Raw genomic sequence first — 24,221 nt, 5'->3', positions numbered from 1 at the left:
TTTTAAAGTTTTCCCAATCCTCTATCCTCCCACTAGATTTGGCTACCTTATATGCCCTTGTTTTTAGTCGAATACTATCCTTAATTTCTTTACTTAGCCACGGATGGCTGTCTTTTCTTTTACACCCTTTTCTTCTCAGTGGAATATTTTTTTTTTGGAAGTTGTAAAATAACTCCTTAAATGTACACCACTGATCATGTATTGACTTACCCTTTAATCTATTTTCCCAATCCACTCTACTCAATTCCGCTCTCATACCTTCATAGTCTCCTTTATTCAAGCTTAGCACGCTTGTTTGAGATCCAACCTTCTCACCCTCTAATTGAATATGGAATTCAACCATGTTATGGTCACTCATTCCAAGGGGATCCTTTACTCGGACATTTTTAATTAATCCTGTCTCGTTACACAGGACCAGATCTAAGGTTGCTTGCCCCCTGGTCGGTTCAGTTACATACTGCTCAAGAAACCCATCCCTAATACACTCAATGAATTCATCCTCAAGGCAGCCCTGCCCAATTTGATTTGTCCAATTAATATGATAGTTAAAATCCCCCATAATTATAGATGTTCCCTTATTACAAGCCTCAACTATTTCCTGATTGATACTCCGTCCAACAGAGTTGCCACTATTCGGAGGCCTATAGACTACGCCCACTAGTGTTTTTTTCCCCTTATTATTCCTTACCTCCACCCAAACTGTTTCATTATCCTGATCTTTTGACCCAATATCATTTCTCTGTATTACAGTGATTCCTTCCTTTATTAACATAGCCACCCCACCGCCCCTTCCTTCCTGCCTGTCCTTCCTGATCGTTAAATAACCTGGTATGTTTAATTCCCAGGCATTGTCACCCTGCAGCCATGTTTCTGTAATGGCCACAAGATCATACCCATATGTAGTTATTTGTGCCATTAACTCGTCTATTTTGTTACGAATGCTACGTGCATTCCTAGAAGGTAAAAAAAGTATCCTAGTTTTAAGATGAGCACCTTGTCATATACAGTAAGCATTACAATAGCATTGGACTGCTTTCTGATGGTGTCAGTTCATTCTTTAAACACTGTCATGATCGGTTGAATAGTGGGTAGTTTTTCACTTAGAGAGAAGACTAAGATTGTACAAGCTGACATATAATCAATAAAAGAGGGTGTAGGTTATACACAATCATGATGAACTGTTATAGTTTAAACTCTTTTTAAAACGTTGTTGCCAGCATGATTTGACTCCTTAAGATAGTTTATAGTGATGGCTAACATTTTCTGACCTGCCAAAGCAACAAGAGGTTGAGTAACATACTCATAAAGAAGCCCTGGCCCTCAATAGTTAATCATCCTTCACAGATTGCAACTTGTCCAAAATTCCACTGGCTGCATCCTTACCCACACTGCTGTTCCCTATCACTCCTGTGCTCACTGACCTTCATTGGGTCTGTGCCCCCATCAATTTCATAATCTTTGTTGTCATCCACAAATTACTCCCTTGGCCTCGCCCCTGTCCACCCCTACAACCTCAGCCCACCCTATGTTCCTCTTCACACCCTCCATTCTTCCAATTCTAGTTTCACTTGCATCCCGCCTTCCCTTAACTCCACTTTCGGTTGTAGCACCTTCAGCACTCTGGAACACTCGACCTTAACCCCTACTGCTTTGCTACCTTTCCCCCTACATTACAACAGTGACTGCACTTCAAAAGCTCTTCATAGACTCTAAAGCACTTTGCGACTTCCTGAGGTTGTGAAAGGCGCTATAGAAATAGCAAGTTCTTTTTTTTTCCCGTTCCTTCAAAAGTCTCCTTAAAACCTGCCTCTTTGATCATACTTTCAGTCACCTAACCTTTCCCTCTTCACGTCTCGGTATTTTAGATTATTTTCACCTCTGTAAAACACTCTGGGCTGTTTTTTAAATTCCTTCATGGCATTGGCTTGTCCTATCATTGTAAACATTTCCAACCCTACAACCCCTCCCCGAGCTCTCTGTTCCCCTTATCATCGTGTGCAGTTCCCTCCCCTTGCCCCATTATTGGCAGCGTGCCTTCACCTGCATAGGCCCCATGGTCTGGAATTCCCTCCTTAAAGCCCACCTCTTTAACCAAGCTTTTGTCTGCCCCTCCTAATATCTCCTTTAACCTGGTGTTCCTTTTTGGTTGCACCTCTGTAAACCCACTTGGGACATTTTTCTGTTAAAGGTGCTATGTAAATGCAAGTTCATGTTATTAAAATGCAAGTTGTTGTTGAGTAACATAATGCCCATGAAGCAGCCCTGTTCCTCAAACAGGTATTTATATTGTCTTTGCATTCAAATTGCTTTTCTGATTTATCTTTATATGTGGGAGAGGAGTCTTTCGTGACAAATGAACCTGTTCTACATTTTATGTTGCACATTTGTTCTAAGGAATCTTGCTGCAGGCCTTGTCATGCCCTTTTCAAAAACATTGTGAGAAAGTTGTTAAAAATAGAGGCCATCTCCATTTTCAGGGAAAGCTCCTGAAACTTTACGTGTATGCGTCATTATGTTGGATTAGGGATAGCTGCTTGATGCTTCAATCAATTGAGCAATCCTCAAATGGAACATAGAACAGGAACTGATTTGCATTCTTTTTATTTGTTCTTCCCGGAGTATCTCAACAGTGGAAAGTTAATTATTTCTCTAACCCCCCCCCACCAATTTTAATTTTGTTTAATAGGAAGTTGATTTCTTTCCTCTATTAGATCTCCAGGATGGATGCTCTTCTCGGTCTCTCCCAGTGCTGCGCTATAGCCGGTGGCAGTAAGTGTGCGAGAAGTGGCTGAGTGCGTTTCCCTCTGGTTTCTCTCTCCTTGTGGGGAAGTTCCAGGAACCTGCCTGCCACTTTACCCTCTGCACCCACACTGTGCCACCGACCACTGCTTTCAAAAAGAGCATCTATACAATTCCCATTTTTAATAAGGCAGGGCTACCTCCCTCGAGGGTTGGGTAGTCTTGTTAGATAGTGAAATAGCAACATTTGCCATAGAAACGTGAAGATTTAAATATTTTGAAAAATGTTTTCCAAAATAATTACATTTTAATATTAACTGCAGACTGGAGCAGTAGGGCTATGGAATGAGATGTTGTTTAACTAGTCTTGTGCAAAAGTGATTTTAAATGCTTATGCAGATCAGTCACACAGACGACTGTTGTATAACATCTGTATAGTATTACTAAATCCTTTTCTTTCATTTGTTCCAATATACTTCTTGTTGGAGATGGTTTATAAGGAAATGTTTAATCTGTGATAAGATATAAAACCGTGACAATGGAAAAGGCTGCGATTAACAATATCTAGCACACAATAGCAAGAAGTTATTTCTCAGTCGCTAAGAGTCAGCCGTGCGGTAAGGTATCTGTGTTATTTAGGCTGTTCAGTGAACTAGATCCTGACCTGCTGAACTCAATTTTAAGATGCAGCTGCAGTGACCCACAGGGAGCCTGAATTTGATGTTTGTTTTGTTTGTCCCATGATATCATTCGTCATTCCTCTATGCGCTAGTACTGCATCGCCTGGTAATGGGAATACCCAGAGGAGCAGTATAAAGCATTAACGCAGCAGAAAGTGCCTAATTAGAATTGGTATTGTTAAAGGCATTGGTATTACTCTGAATAATGTGTCTTGCTTTAGGGATTCATAAAACTTAATCCCTTTTTAATAAAAGTATAAGAACCTCCATTTTTTGCTATTTCATATCAGGCAGGACAAAATTAATCTTTAGTTTCTCTTCAGGGTAAAGTAATATGTGAGAAAATCCCTTAAAAAAGCACTACAGTACCAGTACGTAAATGCAAATTATGTGAAGGCAATTAAAAAAAATCCCCTTAAAACAATTGCTTTACACTAATATTAATAGTGTCTGAAGAATGTGATAGTACTTTGTTTCATGCATAGACTATTTAAACACTTACTAATTGCATCAGTGACTGTCAAAAGCAAATTCTTTTCCACCTGGACATTTTAAAAACAAATCATAATTAATAAAGTATATGACATTGGGTTGATGAGTTACATATTTATAAAAAGAGAGAGAAAACTAAATATTTGCTTTCTTTGGCCATGGTTCAGTGAAATATTTATTTTTGTGTTTTCCCCCCATTTGAGCGCCCCTGATGTCACATAACATTTCCCAGTTGTGAAGGTGGGCACCTGCTCAGTAACCATCTGCTGTCTAGTGCACAGAACAGCTCTGTTTGACTCATTGTCCAATTTCCCCTCTCTTCCTCCCCCCACCCCACCATGGAGTTGCATTACCGTCCTGCGCTCCCCTAAGATGTGACTAAGACCAGAAGCTCGGATTGTAGAGCACTTTGGGCACATATCCATGTTCTCGCAGTCTTTGGCTTCCACATTACGTTATGTTTGGCTGCCTTAACAAGTGTTGTTCTTTTTGCTTTAAGACTGTAAACTGGTACAAAGTGATACCACTAGAAGTTGAAATTATGCAAGTGCAACATTTTCCACTGGTAAATAATTGATGACTAATTTCTCACGTTACTATTTATAGTGTTACAATTTTACTGTTTAAAAAGGTACTAGCTTTTAATATACACATATATATATTCCTTAGTGTCGGCCCGGATATTTGTATCTTTGTTGTATAGTGAGATTTTAAGCCGTACCTAGCTCGCTGTAAAGGCCGGCGATCGTTTTTTTTGTAACTCATCCTTGTTTGCGTGCTTGAGTGAGGAATATAGACTTGCACTGCTCTGCCTGGAGGTGGGCGAGTTTGAGGACTCCCCAGGGGCAGAGAAAGATGTTGTAATCAATTACCACATCATAACACTGATGCATGATAATTACTGAATGTTCCTCCAGAGATAGCACAGCATTTGGCTGGCATGCAGTCCTTTATGGTCGGATGCCTGATTAATATGCAAATAATCGTCCGATTGTATGATGAATGCAGGAGAAGAGTGTACTGATAATGTGATCAGCGGAGCGAAGAGATGATAAATTGCTTTTACTCACTGCTGTTCTTGGTCTGCATAAAGTATCTTCATTTTATAAATGTTTTATCAAAATTAACTACAGGAGTGTTTTATAATGGCCTATGAGGACAACATTGCCATGAATTTTATGTAAATTATATGTGTTCAGAAATGTAATATGCCGCGTAATAGACTTAAGAAGGCATCTGGTATTGTACTTACTCTAGACAGGTTGCCTAATGATTTTTTAAATCCATTGTGCCCAGCACGTTTTTCCTGCAATTTTATAGCCTCCCTTCCTCTCTTGAAGGCAATAACTCCCTCACTGTGATACCATTCCGTCGATGCCAGATGCTCTATAGTATCTTAGCCGACAGCCTATCGTTCGTGTATGAATCTCAGCAGGCGATGACGAGAGGACATTGCAGCCAAATCCTGGCCTGTCCGTACACATGCACCTCTGGCAGAGGTTTCTGGAGTGGGAGCCCTGACCAATCCTCCCTTCCCTAACCCAGAGCCACTGCAGCTCTTTCACCACTGCCACAACGGAGTTCAGCAAGCCCAGCGTCTTAGTCTGGAACCAACCACTAAATAAGAAGTTTATTTTCTTTAGGGAAAATCTGGGTAGCACTGCACAAGGTTTAGTTTGATGTCCAAGATTATGGATTTTCATGCAGCAAATGTGAGAAACAATTTGTTTCTCATTACATGCTGTTCCAAGTAAAATTATATAAGGGTATGGGACTAACAAAGTCAGTACACCTTGTCTACACACTTTGTGTTCCCCTCTGTCAAATAAGATGGACTATGCCTATTATGTGGTATTACAGTAGAAGCCATAATGTTCATATCGTGATGATGGCCCTGGACTAGCAACCCAGAGGTTGAGTTCAAATCCCCACCAAGGCAGGTTGTGAAATTAAATTCAAGAAAACTGTTAATTTGTGGGCTGGCACCAGAAGTAATAATAGCCATACAAGCTTCTGGATTGCTGTAAAAAGTCAACTGGCTTACTAATATCCTTCTGGAAAGGAACCCCAAACCAGCCTGGCATACACATGAGCTCAATTCCACCTATGTGTTTGGCTTTTATTGCCCTCAGAAGTGACCTAGCAGCCACACAGTTGTAAATAATCAGTGTCCCACTGAGAGGACATAACCCACCAGAAGTGGGGACACAGTGGTATACAGTTAGATGGGAATGGTATTGGAAGTCACAGAATCACAGAAACCCCACAGTGCAGCTAGAGGCCATTTCGGCCCATCGAGCCTGCACCGACACATATCCCACCCTATCCCCGTAACCCCACGTATTTAATCCCCCTAACACTAAGGGTCAATTTATCATAGCCAATCAACCTAACCCGCACATCTTTGGACTGTGGGAGGAAACCGGAGCACCCGGAGAAAACCCACACAAACACGGGGAGAATGTGCAAACTCCACACAGACAGTCACCCGAGGCCGGATTCGAACCCGGGTCCCTGGCGCTGTGAGGCAACAGTGCTAACCACTATGCCACCGTGCTGCCCTCAGCATTGACTCCGGATCCCATGAAGTCTCACAGCTTCAGGTCAAACAGAGTCAAAGAAACCTCCTGCTGATCACCACTTACTGCCCCCCTCAACACATGAAACAGTACTCCGCTATGTTGAACATTACTTGGAGGAATTTCTGAGGGAAACAGAATGTACTCTGGCTGAGGGTCTTCAGTGTCTACCACTGGTGACTGAGGTGGCCAAGTCCCCAAGGACATAGTTTGCACACTGTGCCTGCATCAGGTGATGAGGGAACCAACACTGTTTGATCTCATCCTCAGCAACCTATGTTTCGCAGACATTATTTTGTCTCCATATTGAGGACGCACTCCATTGTATGGTGTGGCACTACTACTGTGCTAAGTGGGGCAGGCAAATCACCGTTCCAGCAGTCCAAAAATGGGCACTCATGAAGCCCTGTGAGCCATCAACAGAAGCAGAATTGTACACTTTATCACCATCAAGTGGTGAGACCAACCCTGGTTTAATGCTGAGTATAGAGTCATAGAGTTATACAGCACAGAAAGAGGCCCTTCGGCCCATCGCGTCCGCGCCGGCCATCAATCCCTGTCTAATCTAATCCCATTTTCCAGCATTTGGTCCGTAGCCTTGTATGCTATGGCGTTTCAAGTGCTCATCCAAATGCTTCTTGAATGTTGTGAGGGTTCCTGCCTCTACCACTCTTTCAGGCAGTGAGTTCCAGATTCCAACCACCCTCTGGGTGAAAAAGTTCTTCCTCAAATCCCCTCTAAACCTCCTGCCCCTTACCTTGAAACTATGCCCCCTGGTTATTGACCCCTCTACTAAGGGAAAAAGTTCCTTTCTATCCACCCTATCTATGCCCCTCATAATTTTGTACACCTCAATCATGTCCCCCCTCAGCCTTCTCTGCTCCAAGGAAAACAACCCCAGCCTGTCCAGTCTTTCTTCATAGCTGAAGCGCTCCAGCCCAGGTAACATCCTGGTGAATCTCCTCTGCACCCTCTCCAAAGCAAACACACCCTTCCTATAGTGTGGCGACCAGAACTGCACACAGTATTCCAGCTGTGGCCTAACCAGCGTTTTGTACAGCTCCATCATAACCTCCCTGCTCTTATATTCTATGCCTCGGCTAATGAAGGCAAGTATCTGTGGTAAACCACTGTTATACCTGTCTGTATGTGTATGTGTATTCCACTAGGTACAGGTCTGGACATGCCTCGGCTGACTCCTCCCACTATTCCAGGTATATAAGTGACTACCTCCCAGTCCCTTAGTATTCTGGACGGGTCGACCACTCGAGACTAGACCTTCATTCTTTAGTTAATAAAAGCCTGGTTGTTACTCGCTTAACCTCAGTCTTTTGAGTAATTGATGGCGCATCAATTTTATTAACTAAATTTTTTATAATGGAGAAGATCCTCACACCAGCATGCCTGGACCTGGACAGTCGGGAAGCGGACGCTTCCACCAAGTTTGCTCACTGGCTCATGTGCTTCGAGGCATTCCTGACTGCCTCCACTGCGGTCGTAACGGATGCGAACAAACTGTCTGTCCTGATCTCCAAGGTGAACCACCGAGTGTACTCAGTCATCCGGGACGCGACCTCGTACACAGCCGCCCTCCAGCTCCTCAAGACCCAGTACACGCGCCCTGTGAACGAAGTTTACGCCAGGCACCTCCTGGGGAGTCGCAAGCAACAACCTGGGGAATTGACTGAGGAATACCTCCAAGCACTGTCCGTGCTTGGCCGGGCCTGTGGGTGTAAGGCGGTAACGTCCACTAAGTACACGGAGGAACTGATCCGGGATGCCTTCGTAGCGGGCCACAGGCCCAACTACACCCGACAGCGACTGCTGGAGCAGAGTGACCTCACCCTCGACAAAGCCTCCGAAATCGCACTAACGCTGGACGCAGCCTACCGGGGCATGGATGCCTACTCCTCTGCACCGTGGACGCCGCGGGGAACGACAACCTGGGACACGGTAGGACAGCCCCATAGCACCGTGCCACCCCAGCCACAGCCCAACAACGGCCCAACCACCGCAGCAGTGTCCCAAAGCCAGACAGCAGTATCCCAAGGCCAGAAATGCTACTTTTGTGGCCAGGCCAAACACCCCAGAGCGCGCTGCCCGGCGAAGAATGCGACCTGCTCGGGCTGCGGGAAAAAGGGACACTACGCTAGCGTCTGCAAGGCCAAAGCCACCCCGAACGCCAGCAGCGCCGCGTGTGGGCCGTGCGAGCCGCCATCTTGGGCCCCCAACAGCGCCGCGTGTGGGCCGTGCGGGCCACCATCTTGGGCCTCCCCAGCCATGTGCGAACCACCGCAGCAGCAGCCATCTTGGACGACTCCAGCCACATGGGAACCATGGACGCCGCCATCTTGGACACCAGCCGGGACGCAGCAGGCCGCCAACCCCCCCCCCCCATCTGATACCAGCAGCGACACACCGACCCCTACGCTGGCCTCTGTTACGCTGGACCAAACGAGACCGCACCAACTAGCTCGGTCCAGAATGGATGTTAAGGTAAACGGCCATGCAATAAACTGCCTTTTTGACTCCAGGAGCACAGAGAGCTTCATCCACCCTGACACGGTGCGGCGTTGCTCTCTCCCAGTCCTGCCTGCGCACCAGCGGATTTCTATGGCCGCCGAGTCCCAATCAGCGGACATTGGCGGCTACTGCGTGGTGACACTAGCAGTAGACGGGACTGTGTTCAATAATTTTAAACTCCTGGTCCTGCCCCAACTTTGCGCTGCCGTTCTACTGGGGCTGGATTTCCAGTGCCACCTCAAAAGCGTTATGATGGCATACGGTGGCCCCCTCCCCCCACTCACAGTCCGCAGCCAGCAGCCTCCAAATTGCCCGCCGCGCACCAGATGCAACCTCTCCACACTCAGAGTCCCACCCCCCCCCCCCCCCCCCACTGTTTGCTAACCTCACCCCCGACTGTAAGCCCATCGCCACAAAGAGCAGGCGATACAGTGCCGGGGACAGGGTTTTCATCAAAACCGAAGTGGAGTGGCTCCTGAAGGAGGGGATTATTGAGGGCAGCTCCAGCCCCTGGCGAGCCCAGGTTGTGGTCGTTAAGACCGGCGAGAAACAACGCCTGGTCATCGACTACAGCCAAACAATAAACCGCTACACCCTGCTGGACGCCTACCCACTCCCCCGCATAGCTGACATGGTCAACCAGATCGCGCAGTACCGCGTCTTTTCGACCATTGACCTGAAATCAGCGTACCACCAGCTCCCCATCCGCCCCGAAGACCGCCAGTATACTGCTTTTGAGGCAAACGGCCGCCTCTATCACTTCCTTAGGGTTCCCTTTGGCGTTACCAACGGGGTCTCCGTCTTCCAAAGGGAGATGGACCGGATGGTCGATCAAAACGCGCTGCAGGCCACTTTCCCTTACCTAGACAATGTGACCATCTGCGGCCATGACGCAAACCTCGAGAAATTCCTCCGCACCGCCCAACTCCTGAACCTGACATATAACAAGGAGAAGTGCATATTCCGCACAGACCGCCTCGCCATCCTTGGCTGTGTTGTGGAACACGGGGTCATCGGTCCCGACCCGGACCGGATGCGTCCCCTTATGGAACTCCCACTGCCTAAAAGCTCTGAAGAGGTGCCTAGGGTTTTTTTCCTACTACGCCCAGTGGGTCCCCTACTATGCAGACAAAGCCCGTCCGCTGATCAAATCCACCTCTTTTCCCCTGATGGCAGAGGCCCGCTCGGCCTTCCACCGTATCAAGGAGGACATTGCCAAAGCCACCATGCACGCAGTGGACGAATCCATCCCCTTCCAGGTGGAAAGCGATGCGTCCGACTTCGCTCTGGCCGCCACCCTTAATCAGGCAGGGAGACCTGTGGCATTCTTCTCACGAACCCTCCAGGGCCCGGAGACCAGACACTCCGCGGCCGAGAAGGAGGCCCAGGCTATTGTGGAGGCTGTGCGTCATTGGAGGCACTACCTGGCCGGAAAACGATTTACCCTGCTCACTGACCAGCGTTCAGTTGCTTTTATGTTCAACAACAAGCAGAGGGGCAAAATCAAAAATGACAAGATCTTGAGGTGGAGAATCGAACTTTCCACCTACAATTACGAGATCTTGTACCGGCCTGGGAAGCTCAATGAACCCCCAGATGCCCTATCGCGTGGCACCTGTGCCAGCGCACAGATCGATAGGCTGAGGGCCCTCCACAATGACCTCTGCCACCCGGGGGTCACCAGGTTCTTCCACTTCATCAAGGCCCGCAACCTGCCTTACTCCATTGAGGAGGTCAGGACCATGACCAAGAACTGCCAAGTCTGCGCTGAGTGCAAACCGCACTTTTATAGACCAGACAGAGCCCACCTGATAAAAGCCACTCGCCCTTTCGAACGCCTGAGCGTCGATTTTAAAGGGCCTCTCCCCTCCTCCGACCGCAATGTGTACTTCCTCAACATCATTGACGAGTACTCCCGTTTCCCGTTCGCTATCCCCTGCCTGGACATGACCAGTGCCACGGTCATTAAATGTCTGAACAGCCTCTTCACCCTGTTCGGTTTCCCCAGCTATATCCATAGCGACCGGGGCTCATCGTTTATGAGCGACGAACTCCGCCAGTACCTGCTCGCTAGGGGTATAGCCACAAGCAGGACCACCAGTTACAACCCCCGGGGGAACGGACAGGTGGAAAGAGAGAATGCAACAGTTTGGAAGGCCGCCCTACTAGCCTTAAAGTCTAGGGGCCTTCCGACCTCCCGCTGGCAGGAGGTGCTCCCCGATGCGCTTCACTCGATTCGGTCACTGCTCTGCACTGCCACCAATGCCACCCCTCACGAGAAAATGTTTGTCTTCCCAAGCAAGTCCACATCGGGGACAGCGTTACCGCCATGGCTGACGTCCCCAGGGCCGGTACTACTGAGAAGACACGTGAGGACCAATAAAACGGACCCCCTGGTCGAGAGGGTCGACCTCCTCCACGCCAACCCCCAGTACGCTTACATTGCGTACCCGGACGGGCGGGAGGACACAGTCTCCATACGAGACCTCGCACCCTCGGGGACCGCTGTAACCCACTACCCATTACCACCCCCCCCCCCACGACCCCCTCGGGGACCGCTGTAACCCACTACCCATTACCACCCCCCCCCCACGACCCGATATCCAACCCCAGCAGCCGGCTCGCCTTGGACCGTCACCCACGAGGACTACACTCCAGTGCCCCAGCCTACACGGGACGCGACGCCGGAAGCTCCACCACCCCTGCCGTCGCCACGTCGATCACAGCGGCAGACAAGACCTCCGGAGAGACTCCAATACATGAACTTCTAAATACACTTCACCCCGCCGGACTCATTTTTAAACAAGGGGTGAATGTGGTAAACCACTGTATACCTGTCTGTATGTGTATGTGTATTCCACTAGGTACAGGTCTGGACATGCCTCGGCTGACTCCTCCCACTATTCCAGGTATATAAGTGACTACCTCCCAGTCCCTTAATATTCTGGACGGGTCGACCACTCGAGACTAGACCTTCATTCTTTAGTTAATAAAAGCCTGGTTGTTACTCGCTTAACCTCAGTCTTTGGAGTAATTGATGGCGCATCAGTATCCCATATGCCTTTTTAACCACCTTATCCACCTGTTCTGCTGCCTTCAGGGATCTGTGTACATGCACACCAAGGTCCCTCTGATCCTCTGTCTTTCCTAGGGTCTTACCATTCATTGTGTATTCCCTTGCCTTGTTAGTCCCTCCAAAATGCATCACCTCACACTTTTCAGAGTTAAATTCCATTAGCCACTGTTCCGCCCATCTGACCTACCCGTCTATATCGTCCTGCAGACTGAGGCTACCCTCCTCGCTATTTACCACCCCACCAATTTTCGTGTCATCTGCGAACTTTCTGATCATACCTTTTACATTCACATCCAAATCATTAATGTAGACCACAAACAGCAAGGGACCCAGCACCGATCCCTGCGGTACCCCACTGGACACAGGCTTCCAGTCACAAAAACAACCTTCCACCATCACCTTCTGCCACTAAGCCAGTTTTGGATCCAATGTGCCAAGGCACCCTGGATCCCATGGGCTCTTACCTTCTTGACCAGCCTCCTGTGCGGGACTTTATCGAAAGCCTTACTGAAATCCATGTATACCACATCCACTGCACTACCCTCATCCACACACCTAGTCACCCCCTCGAAAAATTCAATCAAATTGGTCAGACATGATCTTCCCTCGACAAAGCCATGCTGACTATCCCTGATTAATCCTTGCCTCTCCAAGTGGAGACTAATTCTGTCCCTCAGAATTTTTTCCAATAATTTCCCTACCACTGATGTTAGGCTCACTGGCCTGTACTTCCCTGGTTTATCCCTACTACCCTTCTTGTATAATGGTACTACGTTAGCTGTCCTCCAGTCCTCTGGCCCCTCCCCTGTGGCCAGAGAGGTTCTGAAAATTTGTGTCAGAGCCCCTGTAATCTCCTCCTTTGCCTCACACAGCAGCCTGGGATACATCTCGTCCGGGCCTGGGGATTTATCCACTTTTAAGCCTGCTAAAACTGCTAGTACCTCCTCCCTCTCGATGCTAATATGTTCAAGTATATCACAGTCCCCCCCGCCCGATTTCTATGTCTACATCGAGTATAACAGGGCGTGCCAGGAGCAGCACTAGGCATACCTTAGAATGAGTTACCAGCCTAGTTAAGTTACTAGACAAGGCTACCTGCATGCTAACTACCAAATGCAGCAGGCTATAGACACAGCTAAGCAGTCTTGCAACTAATGGTTCAAAGCAAAGCTCTTTAGGCCTACCTCATCCAGTCAAGTATGGTGGTGAGCAACCAGGCAACTAACATGGGGAAGAGGCTCCATGAACATCCTCATCCTCAACCTAGGTGGAGCTCAACATGTGAGTGCAAGAGGCAAGGCTGAAGTGTTTGCAAGGGTCTTCAGACAACAGTGCACTGCAGCAACTCCCCAAGGTTACTTGAATATCACCTCCCTTCTCTGCGACCTCTACCACTGAAGAGCAGCAATGTTGTGGGAACCACATCACCTCCTTTTCAAGTCACAACCATCTTGACTTGGGAACATATATCAGGCAAGAAGTGCCCAGTCCCACTTCCACTCCCACGCCCAGCCTGCCTGCCCACCCGACCCAGGAATAGCACTCATATATTTTAATAGACTTCCTTTTTTTGTGCAAAACAAAAATACTATTGTATGGCATAGTCTTGTGAAAGGTATGAATTTTAAAAGAAAATTAACTGGGCATTAGCACACGAGAATTTTTTTCACATGTTGGTTTGGTGTCTGCCTGGGCTCGGTGGTAGCACTCTCACCTCTGTGTCAGAATGTCGTGGGTCTTAGCCCCACTCCAGGGACTTGAGCACATAATCCAGGCTGGCACTGAGGGAGTGCTGCACCATCGGAGGTCTTTTTTGGATGAGATGTTAAACCATGGTGCTGTCTCCCTAACCGGCACTAAATAAATTGCTGTTTGTGGGACTTTGCTGTGTGTAAATTGGCTGCTGTATTTTCCCGCATTATAAAAGTAACTTCAAAATACTTCATTGGCTTTGGGATGTTCTGAGGATGTGAAGGGCGTTATGTAATCGCAAGTTCTTTCTCTGCAAAGTAGCATAGACAATGAAGCTTTGTAGGAGAACAGAGCTTGCTTCACCTGAAGCATTAGCATCTAACTTACTTGAAAGAAAGCTAGAATTAAATGAAATTATTAACACGTTTTACTATAATAATCAATGTATCTGATATGCAGCTCGGTGCTAAAGAAGACAACCTGTTAAAATTCTGTGGCTGTTGCTAGAATTATTTCTTTCCTAAGACGGTCTTTCTGGCATGTACAGCTTCCACACACGTCTGATGACGTCTGGTGTGTGCCAAGAGTTCTGGCTCTGTGACTGGCAGGAACCTGGAGTGAATGGTGACTAATGGGGCGACTGCACAAATCAGGCATTACAGGAAATAATGTGCTATAAATCTTGATTGCTTTCATAACTGGGAAGTGAACAAACAGCCTTAACTGTTAGTACCATGCAAAACAATTGTTGAAAGGTTGTCAAAAACAGAATAATGTTCTATCTTTGAGCTTGATTGACATGGTCCATTTTGAGAATTTATAGGCAGATGAAAGCTGACATTTGCGATCTCTCTGGTTAACTGGCAGAGGTGGTTTCCCATTAGTTCACTTGCGAAAGGCACTGGCAGTTTCAGTGATTGCTTACCTGCAGGCCCCTGACAGAAGCAGTAATAATTTCCCTGCAGATCCACCGTGGAGGTAGCAGTCTCCATGCAGGTTCACCCCATAGTGAAGGTACAGGTAGCTGCTTTGTTGGAAGTGGTTTCCTAGGAAACTCCATTGCCAGTGGCTGCAAGCGTCTCTGCATTCTACCCTTGGTGTAGAAGCAGGAGGTGCCTGGTGTTGATGTACCTCTGCAAGTAAACCACAAGTGGAACTTGCTCTATGTAAGTGTGTGAATCAGGTCCCACTCAGTCTGTGCAGACAATTGTGGACTTGTTTCCATGCAGACAGCACTAGCAACTATAGCTGTCTACAGAGAGCTGCTAGTGCTCTCTGCTCTGATCTTTACTAGCTGCGAAGTGAAGGAGTTTCATGGAATTTATCCAGTTCACACTACATCATAGAAAACATCAGTGTTATGTCCCTTGCAGAAAACTTTTTTAAGGAAAAAAGTCAAAATTCTTTCCACAAATGTAAAAAAAAATGTAATCGGCTTTTAGTGATTATAATGAAAAGCTGGCTTTGAATCTGTGTAATCTCATCTTTTTCACACAAAAAGGACCTTGTTCACTCATGAAGCAGTATTTCTTTAACACCATTTCTTCCCAGTATGCTGAGGTTTTGATTTTGGTGCAGAAATGCTACCAAGGTTCCCAAAGGACTGGGAGATGCTCGGTAGCTTTGATTTCTAATAGTATTGACAAACAGACTAATACAAGCCAAACAAATGGGCTAAGTGTTGGCAGCCATGACAGATGACAATGAAGTTCACAAAAAGCTCTGCGTTTGCACGTTTCTTCTCTGCCATTTTAGTAACCAGAACAGTGATTATGTCTGGCAGCATATTGCTGAATGCTCTTCTGTTTCTTTATAATAATTCCTTTTTTTCCCCGAATGCACATTGTGCCTTGTGGCATGCCAGCAGTAAAAATGTCAGTTGCAATAATTATTTCATGGTGAAAAATGCTTGCAGACATCATCTTCTAGCTGCCCGCACAGTGGTGTAATAATAAGAAATGGCTTTATCCTGACTGTTCAAATAGGCAGAAAATGAAGACAGTCAAGTTTATTATAACACACTCATCTGCTAGTTTCTGAGGTTTATTTTTTTTTAAAGCAGAGAAAAGATTAAAAGCAACTGCTTTAAAACAGTATCCTGTAAGGCCACTGGTGATGCATCAGAATCTCTGTTTATGTAACGGTTATAAATTCACATCAGATGTGAATCTTTAGCGAAGTCTCTCGTATAGATGCAGGGGAGAAACAAAATCTGCGGTCGATGAGCAACAAAAACCGTTTTCTCCACACCATGCATTTGTGGTAGTGGGACAGCAGTTTGATTCATTCTCCGCCTGGGTAGGCACTGCTACCACTCGGAGATTGAAACTGATGTTCCATTTTAATCATATTAGGGTTGTATTGGCCAGTGATAACCTATTTGAAACTGCAGTCAAACGTCTGTGCAGCAACCACGTTCAGGTAACTGTTACAGATGTGTAACCCAGTGTGGCTTATTTGAGTGATATAAAGAGGTGCACTAGACAGTGCTGAGAGAACACACTGACTCCCTTCACCCCACCAGTTATACCTTCATCCACCTCGGCCCCACGCTCTGGAAATTCCTCCTTGAATCCCAGTTCCTCTCCAATGTCCTCTCCTCTAAGACCGTTCTTAAACCCACCTCTTTGACCAACCCTTTTGTCATTTCTCCTAATATTTCTTTAGCTCGGTGTCCATTTCTTCCTTACACATCTGTGAACCACCTTGAGATGATTTACTATGTTAAAGGCGCTATATAAATGCAAGTTGTTGTTATAAAATAACTGGATTATTTACCCTAAATATATCCGACTGAAATCTTTACCCGGAGAGACGGGAGGAAAAATCAGCAAAGCTAGTCCCTTAAACCCCCTCCCCATCCTTAACTAAGGGTTAATCGCCCTATGTCCCCTATGTAACAGCTAGTAGTACTTAGTTAGTATGGGCCCCACAGTGCATCAGCATCGTACACTGAACTCGGATACCTGGCTTTAAACCAGAGTGTCCAGTTACGCTCACACTCCACCTCTCCTGGTGCACAGATGAAACAGCAAGGGAGGTACAAGCTTGTGTCCTGGCAGGACATTGGTGGTATCCATGGCGATGTCTAGCCAAGGACGACAGCATGAATAACAGAAACGCACTTATAAGGAGGGGCAGAGAATAGATGGAAAGTTAGATTTCCCCAAAATAAAATAGAAGGAAGGAAGTATCTGTATTTTGTTTTATGTTAAATTCTATTAACATCCTGTTTCAGATTTGGAAGAAATCAACACAGGAATATCTTATCCCGGAATTGTTTTAGCCCAGCTTTATTTTGGAGCAAGTTACAAAAATCCATTTGTTTAAATTTGTCTAATAAAAATGAGAAGCTTATAAAAGAAAGCTTAGAAAACAATATTAGTGAGATGTATTAATAGTGTACATCAACAGAAGGAAAACCGGAACTACACAAGTCAGAAAAAAGCCCCGTCGAATGTCATTAGCTGAGCAGTGGTATGTTTGACCTTGGTATAGGTTAAAGGACACGGACCGCAGTAGAAATATCTTCATCATGCAGGAGTTTCTGCCATCCTTGACACCATACAGTGAGGAAGATGGATGATCTGCCAAACTGCTCCCTCGCATGGGTGAATTAGGAGCAAATTTGGCACATAATTCTCTGGTTGCTATGATTAAAAAAATAGTTTTGACCAGAATGGTGACTTGGATTTGCATTAGGACTTTTAAGGATAAAGGATATATGTTGAGAGTTTGAATTTTTTTTGTTAAGTTGCAATATAATAGTTTTGTTTTTACCAATTATATTCCAATAAGAAGCACATCAAATTTAAATTAAAAATATACAGTTTCCCCATCCCCTCAAGTTCAAGTTGCCAATTTATTGTCTTCAGATTTGGGAAAGACATGTTTATTGAAATAGCTGCAGTCCTGGTTATTGATTGTTGTCCGGTTTATCAATGGTTTGTGGGGGGGAGGGAGGGGTTGCCAGGCTGAGTCAGTCTTATGCCAGTCTGTTTCTTCCACTGAAGCAGAGGTACTAAACCAAAAACTGGCAAACACAGTTTCTGTACATCTACAATTATTTCTTCATGGTTCAGTCTGAATCCTCCATTATAACATTCTCCACCGTGTATTTATGAATGAGCACAAAAAACGCATTTCTTTTCCACGGGATTCTGAGCAAATTTTGTTCTATTTTCTTGTCAGCGCTAACATTAGAGTTTCAGTTAGTGCAAATTAAAAAGCTGCATTTTACTACATTATTCCTAACAGGTACTTTAAACAACTCCAGCTATATCCCTTAACCGAAGAATGAAACCGTAAATACCCAAACTGCCTTTAATACAAGCATCAGTTAATCAGAGTGATTCTGTTAAACATTTTGTTGTGCTCTTTGAAGGTCATAATTGTTTTAGACAGAATCCATTCATTTGGATTTGTATACTGCAAGTGGTAAAAGTTGAGAAGCTGTCTTCTCAACCTTTACACGTGCTGTCACAAATGTTTTCAGGGATGTGATATTTCAGCTGCTCTTTGTCCCTATTAAAGCCCCATTCATTCTGTAACTCAATTCCCAATTTCCTGGGGTGATCCAGTCACAGGTTCATAGAATGATATAGTATGGAAGGAGGCCATTAAGCCATCGTGCCTGTGCCTGAGTCATTTTACTCCAGGACATCCATACATTTTTAAAGTTTAAATGTAAAAATAATTTGGAAGGAGGTGCAGTAGCTGGAGTTTTAAAATCGTAATTAGGAGGCCTAAGTTCTAATCCCGTCTCAACAAGCATTTACTCGCATGCCTTCTCCAGGGATGGGGCCAGTCTCAGCAGGCCGGGGAGAGGGGGAAATTGTGTTAACAAAGTACACAGTATGAAACTGTAATTACAAAATACAGTTCAACAAAAACTTGTGCTTATACAACAACAACAACAACTTGCATTTAGCGCCTTTAATGTAGTAAAACATCCCAAGGCACTTCACAGGAGGGATATCAAATTTTGACACTGAGAAATAAACAGATAGGTGGTCAAGAGGTAGGTTTTAAGGAACATGTTAAAAGAGGAGAGAGAGGTAGAGAGGTTTAGGGAGGGAATTCCAGAGCGTAGGGCCTAAATAGCTGAAGGCACGGCCGCCAATGGTGGAGCGATGGAAGTCGAGGATGCCCAAGAGGCCAGAATTGAAGGAGCGCAGAGATTTCAGAGGGTTGTAAGCAACGTTCCTCTAAACTGTGGGCAGTTGTCTTCCAGTCCCAGGCAGCCCGGGACCGGCTTTTACAATGTGAGATTTTGCAAATGAGCGAAACTTTGAATGGGCCATAAAGCCTGTTAAAGGGACCGTGCACCCAAATTTAACACTGGGGGGAGCCTTAGTTGTAAGGCCAGAGGAGGTCTCAGAGATAGGGAGGGGCGAGGCCATGGAGGATTTGGACACAAGGTTGAGAATTTTAAATTTGAGGCGTTGGTGGAACGGGAGATAATGTAGGACAGTGAGCAGAGAGGTGATGGGTGAATGAGACTTGGTGCGAGTTAGGACACGGGCAGCCGAGTTTTGGATGCACTCAAGTAACAAAAGCATGGATGAGGATTTCAGCAGCAGATGAGCTGAGGCAGGGTCAGAAACGGGTGATATGGAGGTTGAAGTAGGCGGTCTTGGTGATGGAGTGATTATGGGGTCGGAAGTTTAGCTCGGGGTCAAATAGGACATTGAGGTTGCGAACGGTCTGGTTCAGCTTCGGACAGTGGCCAAAGAGGTTGATGGACTCGGTGGCTAGGGAATGGAGTTGTGCCGGGGACCGAGGACAAGGGCTTTGGTCTTCCCAATATTTAGTTGGAGGAAATTTCTGCTCATCCAAAACTGGATGTCGGACAAACAGTGTGACAAATCAGAGACAGTGGAGGGGTCGAGAGAGGTGGTGGTGAGGTAGAGCTGGGTGTCATCAGCGTGCATGTGGATTCTAACATTGAGTTTTCAGATGATGTCGCCGAGGGACAGCGTGTAGATGAGAAATGGGAGGGGGCCAAGGATAGACCTTTGGAGGACACCAGCGATAATGACACCATTAGTGTAATAAAGCATCTCGGTGTTTCGCAGAGGCAAACATCATTGAGGTAGTAGTGGGAGAAGAGTTGGGGTGGCATCTGAAGGCATGGTCAAGCTTTGGAGGAGGCCTTTGAAAGAGGGGTTTAGAGAACATGTTGCAAAGTGTGTCCGAAGGCGGAGCAGCAAGAAGGGCTGGATTCATAGGATGCTAGAGCTGGAAGAGTGGAGCTCGTGCAGCAACATAGGGCACACGGAGGGGGATGAGACCAAGGAGAGACTTGTCGGTGAGGACAACAATTTTGGAATTGATCCCTTGGGAGTCGGTGAAGGTCAGCAAGGACAGGGGTGATCAGGGTACGGGACCACATACTGGTGGCAGTTTTGGATGGGTTGCAATTTGTGAAGTGTGGAACTGGTAAAGAGGGCATTGGAGGAATTGGGTGTAAAGTGACAAAGGCTTGGAGAGAGTTTCAGCAGCAGTGGGAGTGAGAGGGGCTGAGATGGGTGAAGTTGCAGAAGTTTAGTGGTAGCTATCAAATTGCATTTAAACCGAGATGGTAAAAGATCACTGCACAACCTCATCTCAGATCTCTTCCAGAATGAGGACTTTAATGTCTGTCTGAATTGTGCTTGTATTGCTAACTCGAGTACCTCAAGGTAAATCAGTCACTTCAACATTGGCAACACAGTGGCCAATCTGTGTTGTTATACTAAATGTTTAGGTGAGTGGGACTGTTGAAATTAGTCTCTGAGATGTCATGTGTGAATCCAGGTTGCAGATTTTTTTTTAAAAAAGATTATTGCTTGTGACATGATTGAGTAACTTGATACAAAATTGGCAGTGTAAATCTGTAGAACGAATCAGTCCTGTTTTGTAGTTTTATTTTTTTAAATGTGACCATTTGAAGTAGGTTAATTAAAGTGCTGTGCATTTTATAAAATGCGGCCTGTCTGTATCTAAAAGTCTGAGTTTACGGTTCCTTGCCAGAACGAGTTTGATTGTAAGGGGGTGAAATTCCAGAGCCAGCAGTAACCAGTCCTAGTCACTGACTGAAACAGCTGCGCACAGCCACTGCTTCTTGGAGCTCGTGCCCAGATTGCCCTCTGCCTCTTCCTACTGCACTGTATCTTCAGTGCACAAGACATCTTTACTTCTCTTTTTATTATTTTTTGCCACCTTTGTCTGCAGTTTTCCTCCCTTTCACATCTCTGCTAATTTGACTGCCTGCTGGGTTCCTTGGGTGCTGACTGCACTTCAGCGCCTTGGCTGTTCTTTATGTGTGAGCCTAGACAAAGTGTTGGCAGACTATTCGGCTAGAGGGGGCATCACCACTAACTCTACTCCTGAGCTCTCAGTGTCCGCACACGGGCATCTCCCGTGTGGGTCACTGGATAGCTGGCGGAGCAGGAACCCAGTCTGGCTTTCCTGCCTCTAACCCAAAGGTGCTGATGCCAATCACACGGCTTCTACCAGCATTCCAGATAGTTTTCCTTCCTGATCCGAGTGGCTTAGCTACTCACTGACTTAATAATCTGAACTAATGTGGAGCTGTTTTCCTCTTCTTAAACCCTTGATTACATCTCTGATTTTACAACTGAAATCTGACATTGTAAGGTTTAGTTTTGAGTAAAAGCCTAGGACTACCCACAGTAACATTTAGGGTAAAATGCTTTGTAGCAAAAAAGGACAAAACTTTCATAATGAAATTGTTTATTCACTTATTTTAGAGATTACCCCAAAGACCTCGGCTAGTTGCAGCCCAGCCCCTGAATCTCCAGTCAGCTCTGCTGAATCAGTGAAGAGTGTGGCTGAACTCTCATCACAGCAATCCACAGCCACCGAGAGCAGTAAGGACATCAAGCCACCAGAACCATGTGAGCAGCCCTCGAACGATCCTCAGGTTCTATCATCACTGCCAATTTCTGGCCAGTCAGCGTTAAGCATACAGGAGCTGGTAGCCATGTCTCCTGAACTCGATACATACGCCATCACAAAGAAAGTCAAAGAGGTGCTGACAGACAACAACTTAGGTAGGTAACACACACCTTTAAATGGGCACAAGTGATTCCATTCTGATAACAGGCATCTTGTATAAAAAGAAAACAGGATTTTTTTTTCTCATTTATATTCCCCCAAAATTTTATTGTACGTGATTTAAATTGTTTATCGAACCGTTTTTATTATCCCTTCTTTTATATTAACATTACAACTAATTTTAGAACCTGTCCTCACAGCTGGAGGATGCTGTAAACAGACATTTCACTGGAAGCACGCCCTCTGTTTTCTTATACAAGATACTGACAAAATCATGTGATGATTGTACAGATTTTCAGCAGTGAGTTGGATCTGGGATTGGTCCTCCTTAGTTACCAGTAATTTGTTTTGTCGATCTGTATCTGCCTGTTGGCTTCTGAAGATCGGGCACTTCTACCCCACCCCTAGATTTATATTCATTTCTAAAATAGTTATGACACAATTGAGATGATGCACGTCAGGTGATCCAAGAAGGATGGATAGGAGAAGCCAGGTAGATAGCTAGAACAGTAACAGGAGCCTCAAATGATATTAGCACTTGGCTATTCTCCACGAATGGGTGTCGACCCCATTAGTGTGACATCGACCTGGTGTGAATGTTACCAGGACAGTGATCATGCAGTAATCGTTAGTATTTGCTATATATTATTTAAACATAACATTTTGAGGCAACAAGTTACAGAGCAGGAGATTTTTAAATGATCCATTACAGTAAGTATTTTTTGTTTGAAAGGGAGGGGGTAGTTTGTAACTGAGAGAATAGTAAAGAAAGAACTTGTATTTATGTCGTGCTTTTTACGATGTCCGGACATCCCAAAGCGGTCCTCAGCCAATGAAGTCCAGTCACTGCGTGGGGGAACAGCAAGATCCCACACACAGCAATGAGATAAATAACCAGAGAATCCGTTTTATTCGTGTTGTTGGTTGGGGATAAATCTTGGCCAGGACACCAGGAGAACTCCCCTGCTCTTCGCAAAGTGCCATGGGATCATTTATGTTCTCCTGACAGAGTTTAAAGTCTCATCTGAAAGACAGTACCTCTGACAGTGCAGCAGTCTCTCAGTACTGTATTGAAGTGTCAGCCTGGATTGTGGGCTGATGTCCCGGATTAGGGCTTGAACCCACACTCTCTTGACTCAGAGGCGAGAGTGCTATCACTGAGCTAGTAATATAAGGTCATCCCTGTCACTGCAGATGATGACATCAAACCTGTAAATGTATGGTTAGTGTTTCTGTGCTGTAAATGTTCCGATGTTTAATCAATGTGCTTGGAGCTGATTATTGCTGATGGCAGTACTCAAAAAAAAAGAAAAAAAAAAAAAAAATTACTGATGTGCTGAGACTCCTATTATAGTCATTCCTTGAGTGCAATAGTGCCACTGGACCCTGTTTATTTAACCTGGTATAACAATAATGAAGAGACAAATTGAACAGTGTTGCCCTCTCACTATATCCAAGTGTTTACAGTGATGCCCGTCAGTCTTACTGTGGCTTTTAATGTGACCTACTCTAGCTCTGGTACTTGTGATTCTGTTGTTGTAAAGCTTGAGCTGATGATACTTAAATTTAAAAGGCAGTTGGTGTTACCATGATAGCTAGACCTCATAGGATACAGTTTATACATTGTGATTGGGTGCTGTTTAATCTACAGTGTTTTACCCAAGTATATCACAGAATAACCCTGGAAACGCGAGCAAGATGTTTGTTGTGATTGGCCCGCGATTGCATCATGCAGCATAATAAGTGCTAACCTCCATTTATCAGTTTGTCAGACGTCTGCAGGGCAGCGATTGGCCTCTGTGCTGTTAAATGCTGAGGCTGCAGAATGAGCTCTTTCATCAAAGCACAGGAGCTCTTTGTTGCCAAGGACATTCCTGACAAATGGAGGTCATACAGAGTGTAATATATACTGTATGTGTTATTCCCCAGTAATTTACTACTGGATCTGTCACGTGGTGCTGTCACTCCTCAGGTCAAACATCATCAACAGCTCTTATGCCCCCACACTAACACTTATTAAACTCTTTTTTGATGCTAATACTGAAATTATAACATCAAAAAGAGTCATTATAATTCTAGCGTAATGAAAATGCTGTTACAAATAAGCTTCTAAGAGTCATCAAGTGACTGCCGTCGATGCCTGTGGAGAAAAGTCTCCACAGTTTAACTGGCACATCTCTCAGCAGTCGAATGCAGCACTAATGTAGACATCCAATATCAGCAGCACTGTCTCCACTCCTGGATGAGAAAGAGATTTCTTTAATGCCTGATTAACACGCAGTGTACAAGACTGACTAACACAGATAGTCTATATTGTATCAAACAAAAAATACTTGGAGCATCTTGAAAGAGTCATTTTCTTGTAGGTTTCAGACGATG

The 24,221-nt window shown here is 45.5% G+C and overlaps 1 protein-coding gene across 1 annotated transcript in view; it reads left to right on the top strand.

The window, feature by feature from the left end:
* The window catches only part of cux1a (cut-like homeobox 1a), a 436,348-nt gene that overhangs the window by 359,127 nt on the left and 53,000 nt on the right, over positions 1-24,221 (top strand). Inside the window, exon 22 of the mRNA XM_085965092.1 lies at positions 21,536-21,838. Within this exon, the coding sequence (XP_085821218.1) occupies positions 21,536-21,838 (303 nt within the window). The remainder of the gene's footprint in view (positions 1-21,535; positions 21,839-24,221) is intronic.

This window comes from Somniosus microcephalus, chromosome 22 (genome assembly GCF_052327205.1).
Source record: "Somniosus microcephalus isolate GS21.2 chromosome 22, FLI_Smic_1.0, whole genome shotgun sequence".
NCBI lineage: Eukaryota > Metazoa > Chordata > Chondrichthyes > Squaliformes > Somniosidae > Somniosus > Somniosus microcephalus.
The sequence above is the reverse complement of the archived record's forward strand: the minus strand, read 5'-3'. Positions and strand labels throughout refer to the sequence as shown.